This window comes from Leopardus geoffroyi, chromosome A3 (genome assembly GCF_018350155.1).
Source record: "Leopardus geoffroyi isolate Oge1 chromosome A3, O.geoffroyi_Oge1_pat1.0, whole genome shotgun sequence".
In the NCBI taxonomy this organism is placed as follows: domain Eukaryota; kingdom Metazoa; phylum Chordata; class Mammalia; order Carnivora; family Felidae; genus Leopardus; species Leopardus geoffroyi.
Window position 1 is genome coordinate 8,005,447 of NC_059336.1, and position 17,563 is coordinate 8,023,009.

Sequence of the window (17,563 nt, forward strand, 5' to 3'; positions counted from 1 at the left end):
GTGGCAGGTATCGGGTTCCATGAATCCTCCCGTTGGGCTCCCGCTGTGTATTCCAGCAACAGCAATCCACCGCCCGGGCTGAGGACCAGAGGAAATCCACCCCAGGCCGGCCAGGCCACGCCGCCTGTGCCAACACCTGGGTCAGAGGCGGGTCGTTGCCCGGGATTCGGAGCCCGAGGAGACCTTCCGTTCGGCAGCGATCTCTGCCGGGAGGGGGTCGGCGGGGCTCTGACCCTGTTGGCACCGAGAGCGCCTGCCCTCTTTTCTGAGCCAGCCGCCCATCCCCCGGAAAAGTTAAGTTGGCGGCGAGTGGCAAGGGGGGGGCACCGGGGGCCTCGGGCGGGCTCAGCACCCCCGGCCGGCCTCTCTGCTCTAACTCCCTTGGCTACCGAGAAATATTTATTTCCAGGAGACGGGCTCCAGTGGCCACCGAAGCCGCACACGCGGCCACCGTCGGAAAGCCGAGACGCCCGAGAGATAAAGATAGCTCCGTGACACGCCTAGACCCGGCCTCCCAGGGGCAGCCGGGCTGAGACAGCCACGGGGGCAATTCGCCGGCGCGGCCGGGGGACCTCCTTCCAGCCTCCAGGGATGCTGGCGACCGAGGAAGACAATTGAACGCGCGAGCAGCGAAAAGGGAAGAAGGGGGGGGGGGGGGGGGAAAGGGTCGATACTTACCCCCAGGCGTCTGCTCCGGATCCTCACGTACCCTTGCTTCACTATGTCATTAAAATTGGAAGCCATCCCGGGCAGCCGGCGACCCCCCTCACCCAAGCGCACGCACCCGAGGTGGCTCTGGGGCGGGTCAAGGGCCGGGTCGGGAGGCGGCGTGGGGGGGGGGGGCGGGGGGAAAGTTGACCCGGCGAAGCTGCGGCGGCCGCGGCTCGGCGTGGCCTCAGCAGGCGCGCATCACTCGGTCCCCCAAGCCCCGAAAGTGGGCGGCCGGCTCGCAGCCACTTCGGGGGAGCGCGGGGAGCGCAGCGCCGCGAGGCGAGGCTGGAGCGCCGGCGTCAGCTGACTCATCCGCCAGCCTGGAGGAGGAGGAGCGGCGGCTGCTCAGGGCTCCAGCCCTGCCTCTTCGCGGGCCCCGGGGGAGGGGGTGGGGGGAGGAGGGGAGAGAGGAGGAGGGGCGGGAGGAGGAGGGGGACGAGGAGGAGGAGGACGGCGGAGGGGTGGGCCCCCCCCCCGGGGGAGGAGCGGCGGGAGGAGGAGGGGGACGAGGAGGGGAGGAGCGGCGGGAGGAGGAGGGGGACGAGGAGGGGAGGAGCGGCGGGAGGAGGAGGGGGACGAGGAGGAGGACGGCGGACGGGTGGTTTCCCCCCCACCCCCACCCCCAAGAGGCGGAGCCGCGCGGGTCCGGGCGCCGGGCCGCGGCCACCCGCAGGCGGACACACTCGGACGCGCTCGCACCCCCTCCCCTCCTCTGCCGCCCACCTGGCCCGCCCCGCCCCCCTTTCCGATCCCTCCCCTCCTACGGGACCCCGGGCGCGCCCCAGCCGGCCCCCGGCACCTCGCTGACGGCCCGCCGAGATAACGCGCCCCCTCTTCCCGCTCCGGTGGCCGATTTTCGGAGGAGAGGAAATTTCACTTTTTCACGGCCGCCGCCGACCCCGCCCCTCCCTTCAGCCCCATCCCCTTCCCGAGCAGGGCTGATTTCTACCTCCTGGTGCGGGTGTCTGGGGAGGCGGTGTTGCCATGGTTTGCCTTGACCTTGGCAAAGGAGGGGAGGGATATTGCCCTGGCTTAAGCTACGTTTGAGCTTCCTCAGGTTTCCTTGGCTCCCTGGACCCAGCCCTCGGTGATATCATTTGCCACATTTTCCTTGGGTGAGCCTGGCTTTCCCGCCTGAATGTAAGTTACCCAGGGGCTGACACCTGGCCTCATTCATATGTGTACCCCCAAAGCCTAGCCCAGAGCAGGTGCCTGATAAATTCTTAGTGCCATGCATGGCTCTAAACCCTAAGCATGGATTGCCTCACTTCAACTCCCGTTCCTCATGAGGTAGGTCCCCTCCTGATGTAAATGCCAGGCCCATATTTACACCCCAGTAGTCTAGCAATAGAGCTCACCCTCATAACCCTTAAGGGATACTGCCTCTAGAATAAGATTAAAAGGGGAGCAGATTCTACACTCACTGCCCCTGACTGCACCACCCTCCTGAAGCATGCTTGAGTTCATACCCACTGACATTTATTGGGCACCAGCCCACTAGGCATTGTCCTAATCCTGTTAAAGGAATAACGAGATACGTATTATCCTGCACATTTTATGGAAACTAAAGCCCTGGCAGATGAAGACTTGCCCCAGGTCCCACAGGACAAGGACTGAAGGGAGGGGTGTGTGACACCCGCTTTCGGTCAACACTGTCCTATAGCCCTTCTGGAGTGCAGATGTCATGAGGGAGGGAGCCTCCCTCCCTTCCAAGGAAGGTCTTTCTCATCGTTTGCCCTCTCCACAAAGGTAAAAAGACAGCATCAGAAATGGACAGTTGCTCCCTGGAGGTGACCAAACCAAGGCTGGATGATCTCTGATCAGAGCTGCGGGGAAGAGGGCTCATTTATTGAGTGGACTATTTGACTTGATAAGATTTGAAGACCTTTCAACTCTAAGATTATATGAATCTTTCCTTTCTCACCGGGAACACGAGCTTTTAGTCATTTTGGTTTGGTGAGTGTCAGGTAAAGAAGAGAATCAGCCAAGAATGTGTCATAGGAGGACTGAGACCGAGTTGGGACAGTCGAAAAGTAAGTATTCCGGGAGGGGAACTCTTTGTGCTATATGGTAAATCATTAACTCTGTCATCACGTTGCTCTTTGATACAAATGATGTTTTAAGTTTGCATCTCTCGCCAAAGAAGGATGAAATGATAAAAATCATTTGGAGAGTTCTTTTTGAAGGCTTAGAACTTAAAAAAAAAAAAAAATAGTGTCCATGGTTGCCATGAAATAAATGTATTCGTGGAAGGCATTTGTCCAACGCATCATTTGTAGACCAAATCAACAGTATCATAGAAACAAAGAATGAAGGAATTGAGGCATAAGGACCTAGAAGTGAATGGCTCAAGATAAAAGAAATAATTACTGACAAAACCTGAAACTGAGAAATCCATCCCATGATAATTAATGTTGAGTATAATTGACATCCACAAATAATTAAGCTAGATGTGAGGAAACTAGAATCAAACTAGAAAATATCAAACTAGGGGCACCTGGGGGGCTCAGTCGGTTAAGTGTCTGAACTCTTGATTTCGGCTCAGGTCATAATCTCACAATTGTGAGATTATGTGCTCAGTTTATAATTCTCTGCTCTCATCTTAAAATTCTCTTTCCCTCTCTCTCTGCCCTCCCCCAAAAATTAAAAAAAAAAAAGGAAAATATCAACCTAGCTGTGAAGAGACAAGTGTTTTTTTTTTTTTTTTAATTGCAGGAATGAACCCAGAATACAGTTTTATTCGTTTGGTTTTGGTTAAGTCAAACTGTGAAACACGGAAAATACACAGACTGTACTATTCACAGGATGAACAGCCACTTGCATTTGTCCAAAATGTGTAATACACAACCACGGCAGAAGAGGAAAGGAGGCATTCAGAGATATGCAATGTAAGTAGTGCTTACAGAGTTGCACAGTGCACAACTCACACAACTATACACTGCCAAATGGACATACAGTCCCACACAATTCAGTTTCATTGGGGATAAGGCTGATATAAAAAAAAAAAATCATTATTGCAATCCCTATTTTTAACTCAATTTCCAACACTTCACACTTCTTATTTGTAGCATCTATTTCTGTTTCCTCGGCATCCACACTCCCTTCTGCCAACAGTGATCATCGTATTCATCTTGAGTATAATTTATCCCCTTCTCCCGGTGTGGGTCTAAGGTGGGAGAGTAAGAGTTCATTGCATTAAAATGAAATGAATGCAAGATCAAAATGAATTCCACATGGTAGTACTTCTCTCCTATTTGGGCATCTTGTTGATATGAAACAAAACTGTGTCACGAATTGAAATAGAAGACTGTAACTATCGCACTGCAGAGCCAGAAATTAATCCCAAATTTCCCTACTCCAATATAGTCAGAGTGGAAGCCCAATGTAGCTTGAAACATGAACAACTCATACCATTCCCTCTGTATTCCATTCAACCAATGATGATGATGATGATGATTATTATTATTATTATTGCAAAGCTCTTCGGGACAGAAAACCATGTGCAGAAATTCAGAGGCTTCTGCACTTTTCCAGGGTAGGTAGGTGATGGGTTCCCACGCCTCCCCCAAAAAGGTTGTACTTACACCAGCTACCACAAAGGACCAAGGCAGAGGCTGAAATGGCACTTGTCCAATATCTTTACCAAAAATAGCTTGAGCTTTGGCCCCATTGCCTGCTGCTCTCAGTGGGAGAGTCACAGAAACGGGCAGCCTTTCCTCTGGCAAGGTACGCCAGTGCTAATAAAAATGAGTCGGCTATCACTAAGGAGAGAGGTTGTTTGCTGTCCTGCCAGGTCCCCCTCCACCAGTCCTTCCCCACCTAAAGGAAGATGACTTGGAAGATGACACAGAAATCAGGTAGAAGGAAACCTGGGAACAGAGCTGCTTCTGTTACTCATTGCTTCCTTCCTGCATCCAACAAACAATGACTGAGCACCTGCTATGGGCAGAGATTGCCACACACACACACACACACACACACACACACACACACCACAAAGACAAACAAAATCCCTATCCCCATGGAACTTATACCCCAGTAAGAGAGAGAGAAAAAAATAAGCAGATAAACAGCTTATAAATAGCTATAGTTGATAGCAAAAAGAACATGAGTGTTGTACTACGTGGGGAGTAATGAGCAGCCTTACTTTCGGTAAGAAAGAGTCAAGGAAGACTTCTCAAAGGAGGTGACATCCAAGCTAAGACAGGAACGATGGGCAGAAGCTATGGGAATCATCAGGAAAGCGCGTCCCAGCTAGAGCCAAGGGCACTGGAGAAAGCCGAATACAGGAAAGTTATAGTTTTAAAATATTATTCTGTCTGATGAACAAAAAATAGATTAGGAGGGGAGCGCCTGGGTGGCTCAGTCGGTTAAGCGTCCGACTTCAGCTCAGGTCACGATCTCGCGGTCCGTGAGTTCGAGCCCTGCGTCGGGCTCTGGGCTGATGGCTCAGAGCCTGGAGCCTGCTTCTGATTCTGTGTCTCCCTCTCTCTCTGACCCTCCCCCGTTCATGCTCTGTCTCTGTCTCAAAAATAAATAAACTTAAGAAAAAAAAATTAAAAAAAAAATAGATTAGGAGGGACTGAACCGGAAATGGTGAGACCATCGAAAAAATCTACTTCTAAAGACCTGGCACCCAGGGGCGCCTGGGTGGCGCAGTCGGTTAAGCGTCCGACTTCAGCCAGGTCACGATCTCGCGGTCCGTGAGTTCGAGCCCCGCGTCGGGCTCTGGGCTGATGGCCCAGAGCCTGGACCCTGTTTCCGATTCTGTGTCTCCCTCTCTCTGACCCTCCCCCGTTCATGCTCTGTCTCTCTCTGTCTCAAAAAAAAAAAAAAAAAAAAAAAAGTTAAAAAAAAAAAAAAAAGACCTGGCACCCAAAAATCTTTAAGGAAAGAGAAATTAAGCTTTCGCTGAGAATGTAAATGTTTTTAAATTTTTTAACGTTTATTTATTTTTGAGAGAGAGTCAGACACAGAGCATAAGCAGGGGAGGGGCAGAGAGAGAGAGAGAGGGAGACACAAAATCCGAAGCAGGCTCCAGGCTCGGAGCTGTCAGCACGGAGCCCAATGCAGGGCCGGGACCCACAAGCCGTGAGATCATGACCTGAGCTAAGTCGGACGCTCAACCTTAACAGACTGAGCCACCCAGGCGCCCCAAGAATGTGAATTTATATCAATTGATACAACTGTTTTGGAGTGTGATATCTATCCAAAATTTTTAAACTTTTGTAATTGCTTATCCAGTTCTGGAAATGCATGCAAAGGCACAAAGATTAAGTTACAGGAATACTCACAGCAGTGGTATTTATGGCAATATGTATATTTATCTTAACTTTATAGAGACATGTGTTAATATAAAACGTATGCATCTAAATATATATTTTACATGGAAGCGGGTATATACGTATCACCAAATTTCTGAAAGAACTGTAATCAATTGAGTACAATCATTCCCCACTAAACTTTGCTTATTGAAAAGTTATTTTTCTCAACCCGAATGAAATCTCCAGAAGGTCTCTGGCTTTTTGGGCTACTACTAGGTAATAAAGAGTCCATTTCAGCCTAATAGCCATATCACACTGAATATCATTCAAATTAGGTTTTGTCCCTTACCCTAGTTGGGAAGTAGGAGCTTGGGGGTTGGGAATGGCTTCTTCACTGATTTTCTGACCTGCCTCCTCTCCTCCATAATGACTATGGGCTTCTGGCTTCCAGGAGACTGGAGCTCAAGGGGAGAAGGAAAGGCTAGAACACAGGAGAGGTTTTTTTAAGTACTTTTCTTAAGTTTATTTTTTTAATTTGACAGAGGGAGAGAGAGGGAGGTGGGGGTGGGGTGTGTGGGCAGAGAGAGAGAGAGAGAGAGGGAGAGAGGGAGAGAAAGAATCCCAATCCCAAGCAGGCTCCGCACTGTCTGTACCCCACTGGGGGCTGGAACTCATGAACCCAGAGACCATGACCTGAGTCAAAATCAAGAGCCAGAGGCTTCACCGACTGAGCCTCCCCGACTCAGGCTCCCCACGGGCAAGTTTTGCTTGCTCCAAGTTTTGCCTTGGAGTAGATGACCTCTGGGCAACAGGTATATAATATTTGCTCTTTCTCTCACAGAGCTTTTGTGAGTTCCTTAGAGATGCTAAGAGCTCTTTCTTCTCAATCTGGCTGCCCTTTACCCCACCCCAGGGTCTCATGCTCCAGGGTTTTTGCCCTTCCAGGTGGTTCTGTTGGTGGATCTATTCTAAGACAAGCCCTCCCTGGCCAGAGGAAAAACTCACTCGGTGTTGGCCCTGCCAGTGAATGATGAGCCCACTCCCGGGGCACCCACTGCTTTTAGCTCTGTCGTGAGTCAAGGCAACTAGTTGACTCCAGGCGTTCACCTTTTGCATATTAAGGAATGGGTCTAACACCAGTCCTTGTGTCCTCGGTACGTGAGACGACTCACTTCTAGCCTTCTAAGTGATTCTCTTGAAAATCGCTCCCTTGCTATAAAGTAAGGGGAAAGCCCTCCCTTCCTTGTCTCATGGGCAGGAGAAAAGCAGCTCTCTGCCAAAGAACCAGCCTCTTCAAACTCTTGAACCACAGCGTCTTATTTAGGCTGGCGGTACGTGATCAACGCTTGCACACAAAATGGTTTTGAACTCTCTTTTTGCAACTTCTGCACAGATAGTCCAGCACCTTGCTTTAGAATGTTTTCTATAAGTTTCCCCCGCTGGGCTTTTGAGGCTTCTGCTGAAATTGAGTCGATAGGAAGAGTCACATTTAGCAATGGGTTACAAACCCATATCAAAACCATTAAAATGGATATAAAAGACATCCTCCTCTTATTCGTTCATCCAACAAATATTATCTGAGCCAGGCTGGCGAGGCACTGAGGAGCCAATGAAGCAGACAGAAAAAACCAGACTGAGCTTGTAGAGGTGACAATGCACCAGGAATACAAGCCTTTAAGAAAATACTCGGGGCGCCTGGGTAGCTCAGGTGGTTGTGCATCCGACTTTGGCTCAGGTCATGATCTCAAGGTTCATGAGTTTGAGCCCCACGTCGGGCTCTGTGCGGACAGCTCGGAGCCTGGAGCCTGATTTGGATTCTGGGTCTCCCTCTCTCTCCGCCTCTCTCCCGTCACGCTCTGTCTCTCTCAAAAATAAACATGAAAAAAGTTTTTTTAAATAGTCAAATTGTTTTGAGTAAAATTATGCACAGAAGAAAGTTACATGGTGCTGTTTGGGGAAGGATAAAGAAACAGGACGTGACCCCTTTGGAAGACGGGGGATGGAGAAGTCAGGGAGCTGGAATAGGGAAGGAGAAGGCCCTCGCCCCTGAGGGAGGGTAGAGAGGGTGGTGGGGAGAAGGACAGCATCTGCCAGTGTCCCAGACAGAAGAATATACGGCACATTTAGAACAGAAGGTGGTTAGGGGAACTGGAATTTGGAGAATGAGAAGAGAGTATTGGGCGATGAGCCACAGAGGGTAAGAGGGTTTCTCAGCATGTTATAAATGATCTATGAGGTAGGGTCTGGTTTTTTAAAAACTTAGCTGTTTTTTTTTTTTTTTAAACAAGGTTGAGGGGCGCCTGGGTGGCGCAGTCGGTTAAGCGTCCGACTTCAGCCAGGTCACGATCTCGCGGTCCGGGAGTTCGAGCCCCGCGTCGGGCTCTGGGCTGATGGCTCAGAGCCTGGAGCCTGTTTCCGATTCTGTGTCTCCCTCTCTCTCTGCCCCTCCCCCGTTCATGCTCTGTCTCTCTCTGTCCCAAAAATAAATAAACGTTGAAAAAAAAAATTTTTTTTTAAACAAGGTTGAATATATCTACAGTAAAATAGTAGCGGTGGTTATTATTTGTCGTTGGGAGTATTAAATTAACTTTCTCCTGTGTGCTTTAAAATAAATAAAACTAAATCCTAGGGGCACCTGGGTAGCTCAGCTGGTTAAGTGTCTGACTCTTGATTTTGGCTCAGGTCATGATCTCACGGTCGGTGAGTTTATGACCCACGTCAGCTCTGTGCTGATGGTGCAGAGCCTGCTTGGAATTCTCTCTCTAGCCTTCTCTTTCTGTCCCTCCCCCCGCGCGTTCTCTCCCGCTCTCTGTCAAAATAAATACATAAACTTAAAAAAAATCGAAATGCAATTTTTAAAAGTAGGATGACTCTTTCTGCACGGGTGGACCTCATATCTTGAGTTTTATAACCAAGGACACAAAAGCAAACGTAAGCCTCTAGTGAACTTGACTGGACCACAAAAAAAAAAAAAAAAAAAAAAAAAAGTCTTGTGATCATTAAGCTCTTCCAGATATTTGAGTTTCTTTCCTGATGAGAAGAGTGTTCCTCTCTGTAGGTCAATGCAGAGCCAACCCAGGAATATCTAGGCCAACACATGAGAAAAAGACCGAGAGAAGTTAAGTACATGATGAAGGCCCTTGGCATTTCTAGAGCTCCTTTTCAAAATGTAGCATGTATCATGCAGTGGTTTGTACAAGAAGATTAGAAGGTCAATATTCCAGAGGCCTCCTCAGGGCTGTTCCCCTAGTTCACTGAGTGACTTTGGGCAAGCCATTAATTTCTCCGGCCTCATAACCTGATCTGGAAAACAGAGATAAACGGCACCAGCCTCACTGCCACAGTCTGTTGAAGTCCCTGGATAGGATGTGTGAAGAGGGCAGCGTCTTATGTTGAAAGTGCTTTGCCGATGCTAATGAATCCTCGCAGCGCCCCCACGCCCTGTCGTATCGTCCACTTTTCACAGCTGAGGGACCTGAAACAGAAAGCCTGAGCAACTTGTCCAAAGACACAGAAGTCTGCATCGGAACAGGGGGGATTAGCAGGCGACAGCAGTGGCATCCGAAGAGGCAAGATTTTCACTTCACTCATAAAATACGATGAAGTTGCATCTGGAATGTTTTCATTTTGAAGACACAGTTTCTGTGTCAGTGGATTATAAGGCAAAGAAAAAAAAACAGTCACATTTGTGTGTGTGTGTGTGTGTGTGTGTGTGTGTGTGTGTGTGTGTGTGGCAGACCCATTTGCAGTTTTAGGGACTCCTTTCTTTGGCTGGTGACTGTAACTAGCTGCACACAGCAATTCTACCTCTATCTCACTGGCCAGAGCTTAGTCACATGCCCTGGGCTTCACAAAGAGATGGGGAAGTGGGGAAATGTAGGTTTCATGCAAGGCAGCCACGAGCCAGGCTAAGTGTGGGAGTCGACGGCAAAGGCAGAGGGCGGCTTGCTCGAGGACTGGATCAGTTCTAGAAAACCTGAGGGCACGCAGTGACCCGTAAGGAAGCTACTGGGGACCACGAGGAATCCGAACATCCTGACATCTTCACGTGGCCTCAGGCAAATTCACAGTCCTCCTAACATTATCCCCCACTGGTATTTCCTCTTTCGTCAGTTTTGGTTTTTTTTTTTTAGCTGAAAGTAGCATAAAGCTCCACCGCGGAATCTCAGATCAAAGGCTGAGTTTATTGCTGTAGTTTACGAAATGTAAGATGCCGCTAATTTCAGAGTGCGCTACCACTTTATGCACTAGGAAGGAAGAAAAATTACTTCTGGCTTAACTTTTCAGGTCGATGGCCGGCCACCGGAGTTTATTAAAGCTTTACGGAGGTTTAATTGTCATGCAGCAAACTGCGGATATGTAAAATGTGAAGTAAGTCCTGACATGCGGGTACACCAGGGAAGTCATCCCCACAGTCAGGATAACAGACATATCCTTCATCCCCAAAGTGCTCTCATGCCCCTGCTGTCTCGAGCCACCACGCTCTGGGCTATGGTAGCCATCCTTTTGCAATATATAAATGTTTCAGATCAACACTTGTACACCTTAAACTTACGCAGCATCATATGTCAATTACATCGCAATAACTCTCAGGGGGAAAGTTGTATTTTTTTTTTTTTTGTACTTATTTCACTACAACTTAGCGGAGACCTGCACAGCTGATGCATGTCGTCCATTAAACTGCTGAATCACACTCCATCATTTGACAGGAGCACATCTTCTTTCTCCTCTCTCTACTGATGGACATCTAAATTATTTCCGTTTTATCCCATTACGAGCAATAGGCATCAAATTGTTACGTCTAAAATATGAAATAAGATCGTCATCATAATGATATCTTTTTAAAAAAAAATCTAAAATCGCTGACAGCCATTGACGCTCAATATCAAACTTCTTGAAAACAATAGCTGCTTGTGGGCTCTTTTTATGAAATCAAATCCTCAATAGACCTTCTAAGGAGCAAGTGCAATAAAAGAGTCTGTTTTGCAGAAACTCTGCAGGGAGAATGAAAACGAAACTAATATATTTTAAATATTTCTTTGATTTCCCCTGTTAAGCTTCACATTGTAACTCTTACATCAGTCTATTTAAATAACTGCCAACATATAACCATGAGTGATAGAGGCAGGAACATGCAAGGGCTCTGCATTTAGTATTTTAGCTCAAAGGGTTGCATCTGTCCTTCCTTATGAAGTGACTTTAGCAAGATCATGTTCCGTTTGCACGTAGAATGAAAGCCCCATTCCTCCTTGTCCTACAAGGTCACACATGCCCCTGGGTCCTCATCCACCCCCTTGACATCAGCTACTCCTTGCCCCTGCACGCCTCCTTCCCATCCACAAAGAACTTCCTCCTGTTCCCGAGAAACACCAAACTCACTCCCACCTCAGCGTCTAGCATTTGCTTGTTCCTTTCTTTGCAAACTCCTGCCTCAGATTTTCCCATGACTGACTCCTTGTTATTATGTATCACCTTGTGTCACCTCCTCTGAGAAGCCCTTCATGACCTCTGAATCCCAATTAGCATGCTGCTTCTAACCAAATCACTTGCCTTCATAAAACTCTGTTATTTTGTGCAAAATACTAAATGACAAATTTAGATCTCTTATCTAATGATAGGTTGGCATGCCTCCTGTCTGTTCCCCACCTTATACGAAACTGGGCGTGAGTAGGAACCTTTCTGACTTGTCCACTGTGAGCCTCAGTGCCTGGGACGATGCTGGCACTGATGAATGATTGAATGAATGAATGAATGAATGAATGAATGAATGAATGGAGTGAAATGAAAGCAGAAAACAGTGCCTGCAGGCTATCTGATACTACATGTGCCCTGAGATGTTGAACGAATGGCGGAAACCTAAAATAACGTCTGCATTGCCATTACTGTACCATCTCACGGCATTGCCTTCAATGAAGACACTTACACATCAATGGAGCACTCAAGGTACATCGTTTGTAGAGGTGCTCAACGCTAAAGAAAGAAGTCCAAACAAACAAGCAAAAACAACCAACAACTATGGACGTTGGAGTCCAACAGATTTGGTTCAAATTCCCACCTCACCACTTACACTGTCTCTGAACTAGTATTTCCCCACCAGGGCAATTTTGTCACCCAGGAGACATTTGCCTGGAGACATTTGGACTGTCATAACTGTGGGGTGAGGGGGGCAATCTGCATCCAGTAGGTGGAGGCCAGGGAAGCTAACTAAATATCCTCCCCACAAAGAATTACCCAGCCACGATTGCCACCATGGTTGAGAAACCCTGCTCTCAACAAATTGCTTAATTTCTCTTGTATTTTATGTTCTCATCTGCAAATTGGGAACAGACCATATCAACCGTGTAGGATTACTGTAGAGATTAGGAAAAATGTGTTTAAGGCTCATGTCTGGAGCATGGTAAGTCAACAAGTAAACATTATGTTTATTATGAATATCACATGTTATATTGTTTATCATTTCTCTTTATTAGTTGCTAAGGCATGAAGCTCCTTTTCTGGCTGGAGATTTCCTTCTTCTCTTTGAATCCTCAGTTCCTAACAGAGGGCCTGGCACTGAGCAGATGCTTAATGTGGCCTCAATTAATTAAACTAAATCTTGAATTGTCTAAAACATCTGAGACTTAGCTCATCTTATACTTTGTCCCTCTTTCTCAAAATTAGTTTGATTGCTCTAGTCAGTACTGTCCCCTTTATGATCAATTTTTTAAATTATTTTCTCATGAATCATTTTGTTGGCCTCTTAAGTCAAAATTAAATCACAGGACATGAAAATTAATGATCTGGACCCTGATCTGCCTTTGCGTGGCTTATAGACAAAGCGGATGCAGCACACTGGCCTTCTTACTACTTCTTGACAAGCCAACCAGGTTTCTGCCTCAGGGCCTTTGCACTTCTGGCTAGAATGCTCTTCTCTCTGGATATCAGTGTGAGATCTTAATGTTCCTTTCTCTGGTTATCATGGGGTTGAGTGTCATTGTATTCTTGTCCGTGTAGTCTAGATAACATATTCTAGATAACGACTTCTTTTAAGTGTTACAAAAACCTTTTGGCCTGGGGTGGTCTTTTCTTTTTCTTTATGATGTCTTCTCCTGAACAGAATGGAATCAAAATTCACCGATCATTTCTTGAAGCTGGTCATGGGAGCGTCTTTTTAAAGAAACCTCTCAGGATCCTAATGTCATAAAATATTTTCCAACGTGTTTTTCCACGAGCTTTAAAGTTTTGCTTTCACAGTGAAGTGCTTAATTCATGGCGAATCGCTGTGCTGTGGCAGGTTGGAATCCTGTGGCAGGGTCATCTATTTCTACGTGAAACCACTGGCAGTAGCCCTCTTTGCACATCAGTCTACAGTGTCGCACCTGTTACAGCTCCAGTTTCCCGACGTGGGACAGCTTCTGGACCTTCAGCTATATGCCCGTCCCCAACCCTAGTGATCATAGCTTTGTATCAATTTTCTTCCCTCATCTAAGGCTGCCCCTTCTGGTTTTCTGCTTGTCTTTCCCCCCCAGGTCCCTCTCCTTTTGCTATGCCATACATGCTGGTGTTCTTAGGGGTTCGGTGTACTTCTCTCTTACTTCCTCATTCTAGACGCGATCCCGTTGCCACATGCTCCCCAAATACATGCCTGAACTATGACCTGTCTCCCAAGTTCTGTAACCGTACGTACAAGAACAATAGCCCACGCGTGCTGAGTACACACGGGGTTCCAAACACAATCCAGGAGCTCACGGCGCATCATCAGCTCACCGAATCCACCAGCAACGCAGCATGGCAGGGACAGCTGTCATGACCCATAGTCACCAGTGAGAGAGCTGTGGTACAGAGGTTAAGAGACTTGCCCAAGGTCTCAGTGCCAGTGAGTGGGGGCGGGCAGGCTGGCGACACCATGGACAGAGCACAGCACACACTCAATCCGTATGTTCTAGCATTTACTGGGGCGCTCTAGCCGGATGTCCCCAGCACAGGTCAAACTCAGTGTGTCCCAATCTGAGCAATTGTTAGTGGGAGTTTTCCAGTGGCCTGAAAGGGACTGAGCACGTGTATATACATACACACAGACACTCCTGCATCTGTATACTCATAGGAAAAAATTATTCAGATGTTTGCTTTTTATTTAATTTTGTTAATATTCAATTTATGAAGTTCACAAATTAAAAAACCTATTTGCTAAACACACACACACACACACGCACGCACGCACACACACACACACACACACACAGGAGAAACTGGGTGAGGGGTACCAGAGACCTGTCTATACCATTTTTCCTTTCTGTAAATCTTTATTCCAAAATAAGTTAAAAAAAATCTGGTTTTTCCTTTTAACTTTGACTGTAAAAAATCAGTATTGTGTTTATCAGTCCTGCAGAATTCAACCTTCACTTCTAAAGAGTCTTTGAATGATGTTTGGCTCATTTTCAAGCTTAAACACTTTTAAACATTTTAAACTGTATTTATGAATTTAATATATTTGATTTCCTTAAGTACTTCACCTGCGTACCACAACATGTAGACTCTTCCCCAATACAAATAATTTTTATGAATTTTAAACAGGTAAATACTGCGAGCCTTAAAATCTTCTGAAATATCTCAATACATAGTAAAATTTAGTTATAAGCCTAAATCAATTCTTCATGGACTCTTACTTTTTTCCTGTGAGGCTATAACTTTCAACTTGAATAGACCAAATTCTTTTAAATTCTGTAAGTATATTTAAAAAAAACCCTAAATATGTAACAAAATGTTAATAATGTGGTTTTGATTCTGCTGAACCTGTCTACTCTCAATTGCCAGGCTCCCTGGCTTCCGGGAGGCATGGAGTGCAGGAAGGTGAGTATCAGCCCAATGAATGCAGGCGAGGATCCCGATAGCATGACTTTCCAGCTAAGACAAAAACAGCTATCCTTACGCTGCGATCCATTTGAGCAATTGCCTATTCCGCATGCTGGAGGTTCCTAATGCCTGGGGCGCTGTCTGATTCTTCTCAGCAATATTTTTGGTCCCCATAAACTTCGCCTTAGAGTTGCTTTGTCGTGGACCACAGAAAATAAGAGATGGCGTGCCAAGTCACATGTGCCACAACCCTAGATTCCAGTCACATTCAAGATCCTAATTCTGCCTCCTCCCAGAAATGCGGTCCCCCAGTCTGCTTGCACTCGTGATTGAAATCTGCATTTCCCCGGCCCTTGATATCTGTCAGTATTTTCCATCTAGGTCTGAATACCAGTGGATTTGTCAGGAATCCTGAATTCTTGTCCATGCGTTCTCTCCTCGGACGATACAACCCTCACTGATACTCAAAATGACATCCCTTTACATTTTGCCTTCTCACATCGACTCGGGGGGCCATTCTCTTGACCCCTTTGTGCCCTTCTACCTTTCCCTCCAAACCTCCACAGCCCTTCCCACGTCCCACCCGACTCACTCTCAGTACCTGGCCTCTCGTAGCGCACTAACCACAAACCACACGCTCTTCCTTAATTCTGCTTCCTCCTACATTCTCCCCTCAACAGTTCCTGATTTATATATTTTGATGCCCCTTTATTTTTGTGCATAAAGATACATGATTGGTTTTTTTTCACTGAGTTGTGTAACACCAAAATGAAATGAGCTTCCTTTACATCAATAAATCATGCCTTAGATCTTATTTCATAGATTAATACAGTACGCCCTCTTAATGTTTTTGTGATGGTCTGCCCATCCTTTATTTTTAATCTATAGGAATCATTTTAAAGGAGTCTTTTAAAGTTAGTCGTCAGTTAGTATATGATTGAATGCATCTTTTCATTGGATAGTTTAATTCACTTTCATTTTTAATATTTTTTGGTCTATTTCATCTTCCTCCTCCCCCTTCATTTTTGCTTTCTGATTTTACACTCCTTTTACATTTCATCCTTCCCCCCTTTTTATATACAAGCTGTATTTTCTTTTTTAATTTTTTTTTCAACGTTTATTCATTTTTGGGACAGAGAGAGACAGAGCATGAACGGGGGAGGTGCAGAGAGAGAGGGAGACACAGAATCGGAAACAGGCTCCAGGCTCCGAGCCATCAGCCCAGAGCCCAACGCGGGGCTCGAACTCACGGACCGCGAGATCGTGACCTGGCTGAAGTCGGACGCTTAACCGACTGCGCCACCCAGTCGCCCCTTTCTTTTTTAATTTTTAATAATGCTGATGTAAAAAAAAAAAGTTGTTGACAACTGATACTATCCACATCAACACAATTTACCGTCTGCATTAATATGATTTCATTATGCCAGGAAATTCTTGCCCAGAAAAATGAAGTTGCAAATAACTTTATTGTTTGTTTGAGAAACTTGCTGAGAATCCATTTACCCAAACAATAGACTATTTCCCTTTTCCCTTCAGTACAAGGAACAATAGTCTCTTCTTCCTACTAAAGAGTGGATTGCTCAGAGTGGATTCATCACATTCCTGCTTCTATTTGAAAGACTCCTTCAAGATGTTCACCTTTCCGCATCCATCATTCCTCAACTATATCACAAACTTTGCCAATACCAGTCAAGCCCCTGCATTCAAAGACCCACCTTAAATCAGGCCACAGAAACCTCGCAGACATCCACTTTTGGCTTTCCCCTCTAGAGATGCTACTGAGGCTCCAGCCTCGCTTACCGCAATAAATGATAAATTTGGCTTTGCTTGATCTGTAGGCTATTTTAATGATCTCTTTGGGGAGTCAGCAGTCAACACTATCCTATTTTTATTCCCCCTGGTAGTTAATTTTACAATTTTATGAATATATTTCATTCTATTTTTAACAGTCTAACTTTTGCAGAAGATAAAAAATTAAGCAAGTTTTATTTCCCCCAGACCCCACTCTCTTTCCAGCCTTTGTTAATAAGATATCTGGAAGAAGATTCTAATGATAGGGGCACCTGGGTGGCTCAGTCGAGTAAGCGTCTGGCTCTTGGTTTCGGCTCAGGTCATGATCTCACAGCTTCATGAATTCGAGCCCCACGTCGGGCTTTGTGCTGGCAGCGTGGAGTCCGCTTGGGATTCCTTCTCTCTCCCCCCCTCCCTGCCCCTCCCCTGCTCGTGCGCTGTCTGTGTCTCTTTCAAAGTAAATAAACTTAAAAAAATTTTTTTAAAGGTTACAATGATAAAGATGATCAGGATTTTACAACATGCTTGGTCTTTGAATAATCATTTTTGGCCTTTGTATTAGGTTTTTTAAGTATATAAACATCTATGATGGAAAATCTAACATAGTGTTTTATGTCACCTCTTCTAGTATCTACTACATGGTATCTGTATAATCTGAGATTTTTCAATGCATAGATCTATCGTTCATTTTTTTTCCTGCGCCTTCTCATTCAAGAGTTATTTTTCAGGTGTACAATATAGTGATTCAACAATTCCATACATCACCCGGTGTTGTATGTTAACTAACTGGAATTTAAATAAAAACTTTAAAAAATAATAGCACAGGCAAGCAAAAAAACAAACGAAAAAGAGTTATTTTTAAAATCTGTGCTATTACTATCCTTTAAATAAATTGCACCTGTTTTATCAATGGTGGTTTTGTATAGTCTCATTTTCCTTCTCTGAAATTATTTGACACATTCTTG

At 46.0% G+C, this 17,563-nt stretch overlaps 1 protein-coding gene and 1 long non-coding RNA gene across 3 annotated transcripts in view; one reads left to right on the top strand and one right to left on the bottom strand.

The window, feature by feature from the left end:
- DOK5 (docking protein 5) overlaps nucleotides 1–1,128 on the bottom strand; it is a 154,053-nt gene extending 152,925 nt beyond the window's left edge. Inside the window, exon 1 of one of the 2 annotated variants that reach the window (XM_045444170.1) lies at nucleotides 679–1,128. In XM_045444170.1, the coding sequence (XP_045300126.1) occupies nucleotides 679–744 (66 nt within the window). In that variant the 5' untranslated portion in view covers nucleotides 745–1,128. The remainder of the gene's footprint in view (nucleotides 1–678) is intronic. The other variant, XM_045444171.1, reaches the window with a different exon arrangement.
- A 109-nt stretch (nucleotides 1,129–1,237) lies between these two features.
- On the top strand, nucleotides 1,238–13,610 carry LOC123579975. Its single transcript, XR_006703035.1, has 3 exons — nucleotides 1,238–2,744; nucleotides 3,427–3,599; nucleotides 13,209–13,610. It is a non-coding gene; the product is annotated as an uncharacterized LOC123579975 (long non-coding RNA).
- The last annotated feature ends 3,953 nt before the right edge of the window (nucleotides 13,611–17,563 follow it).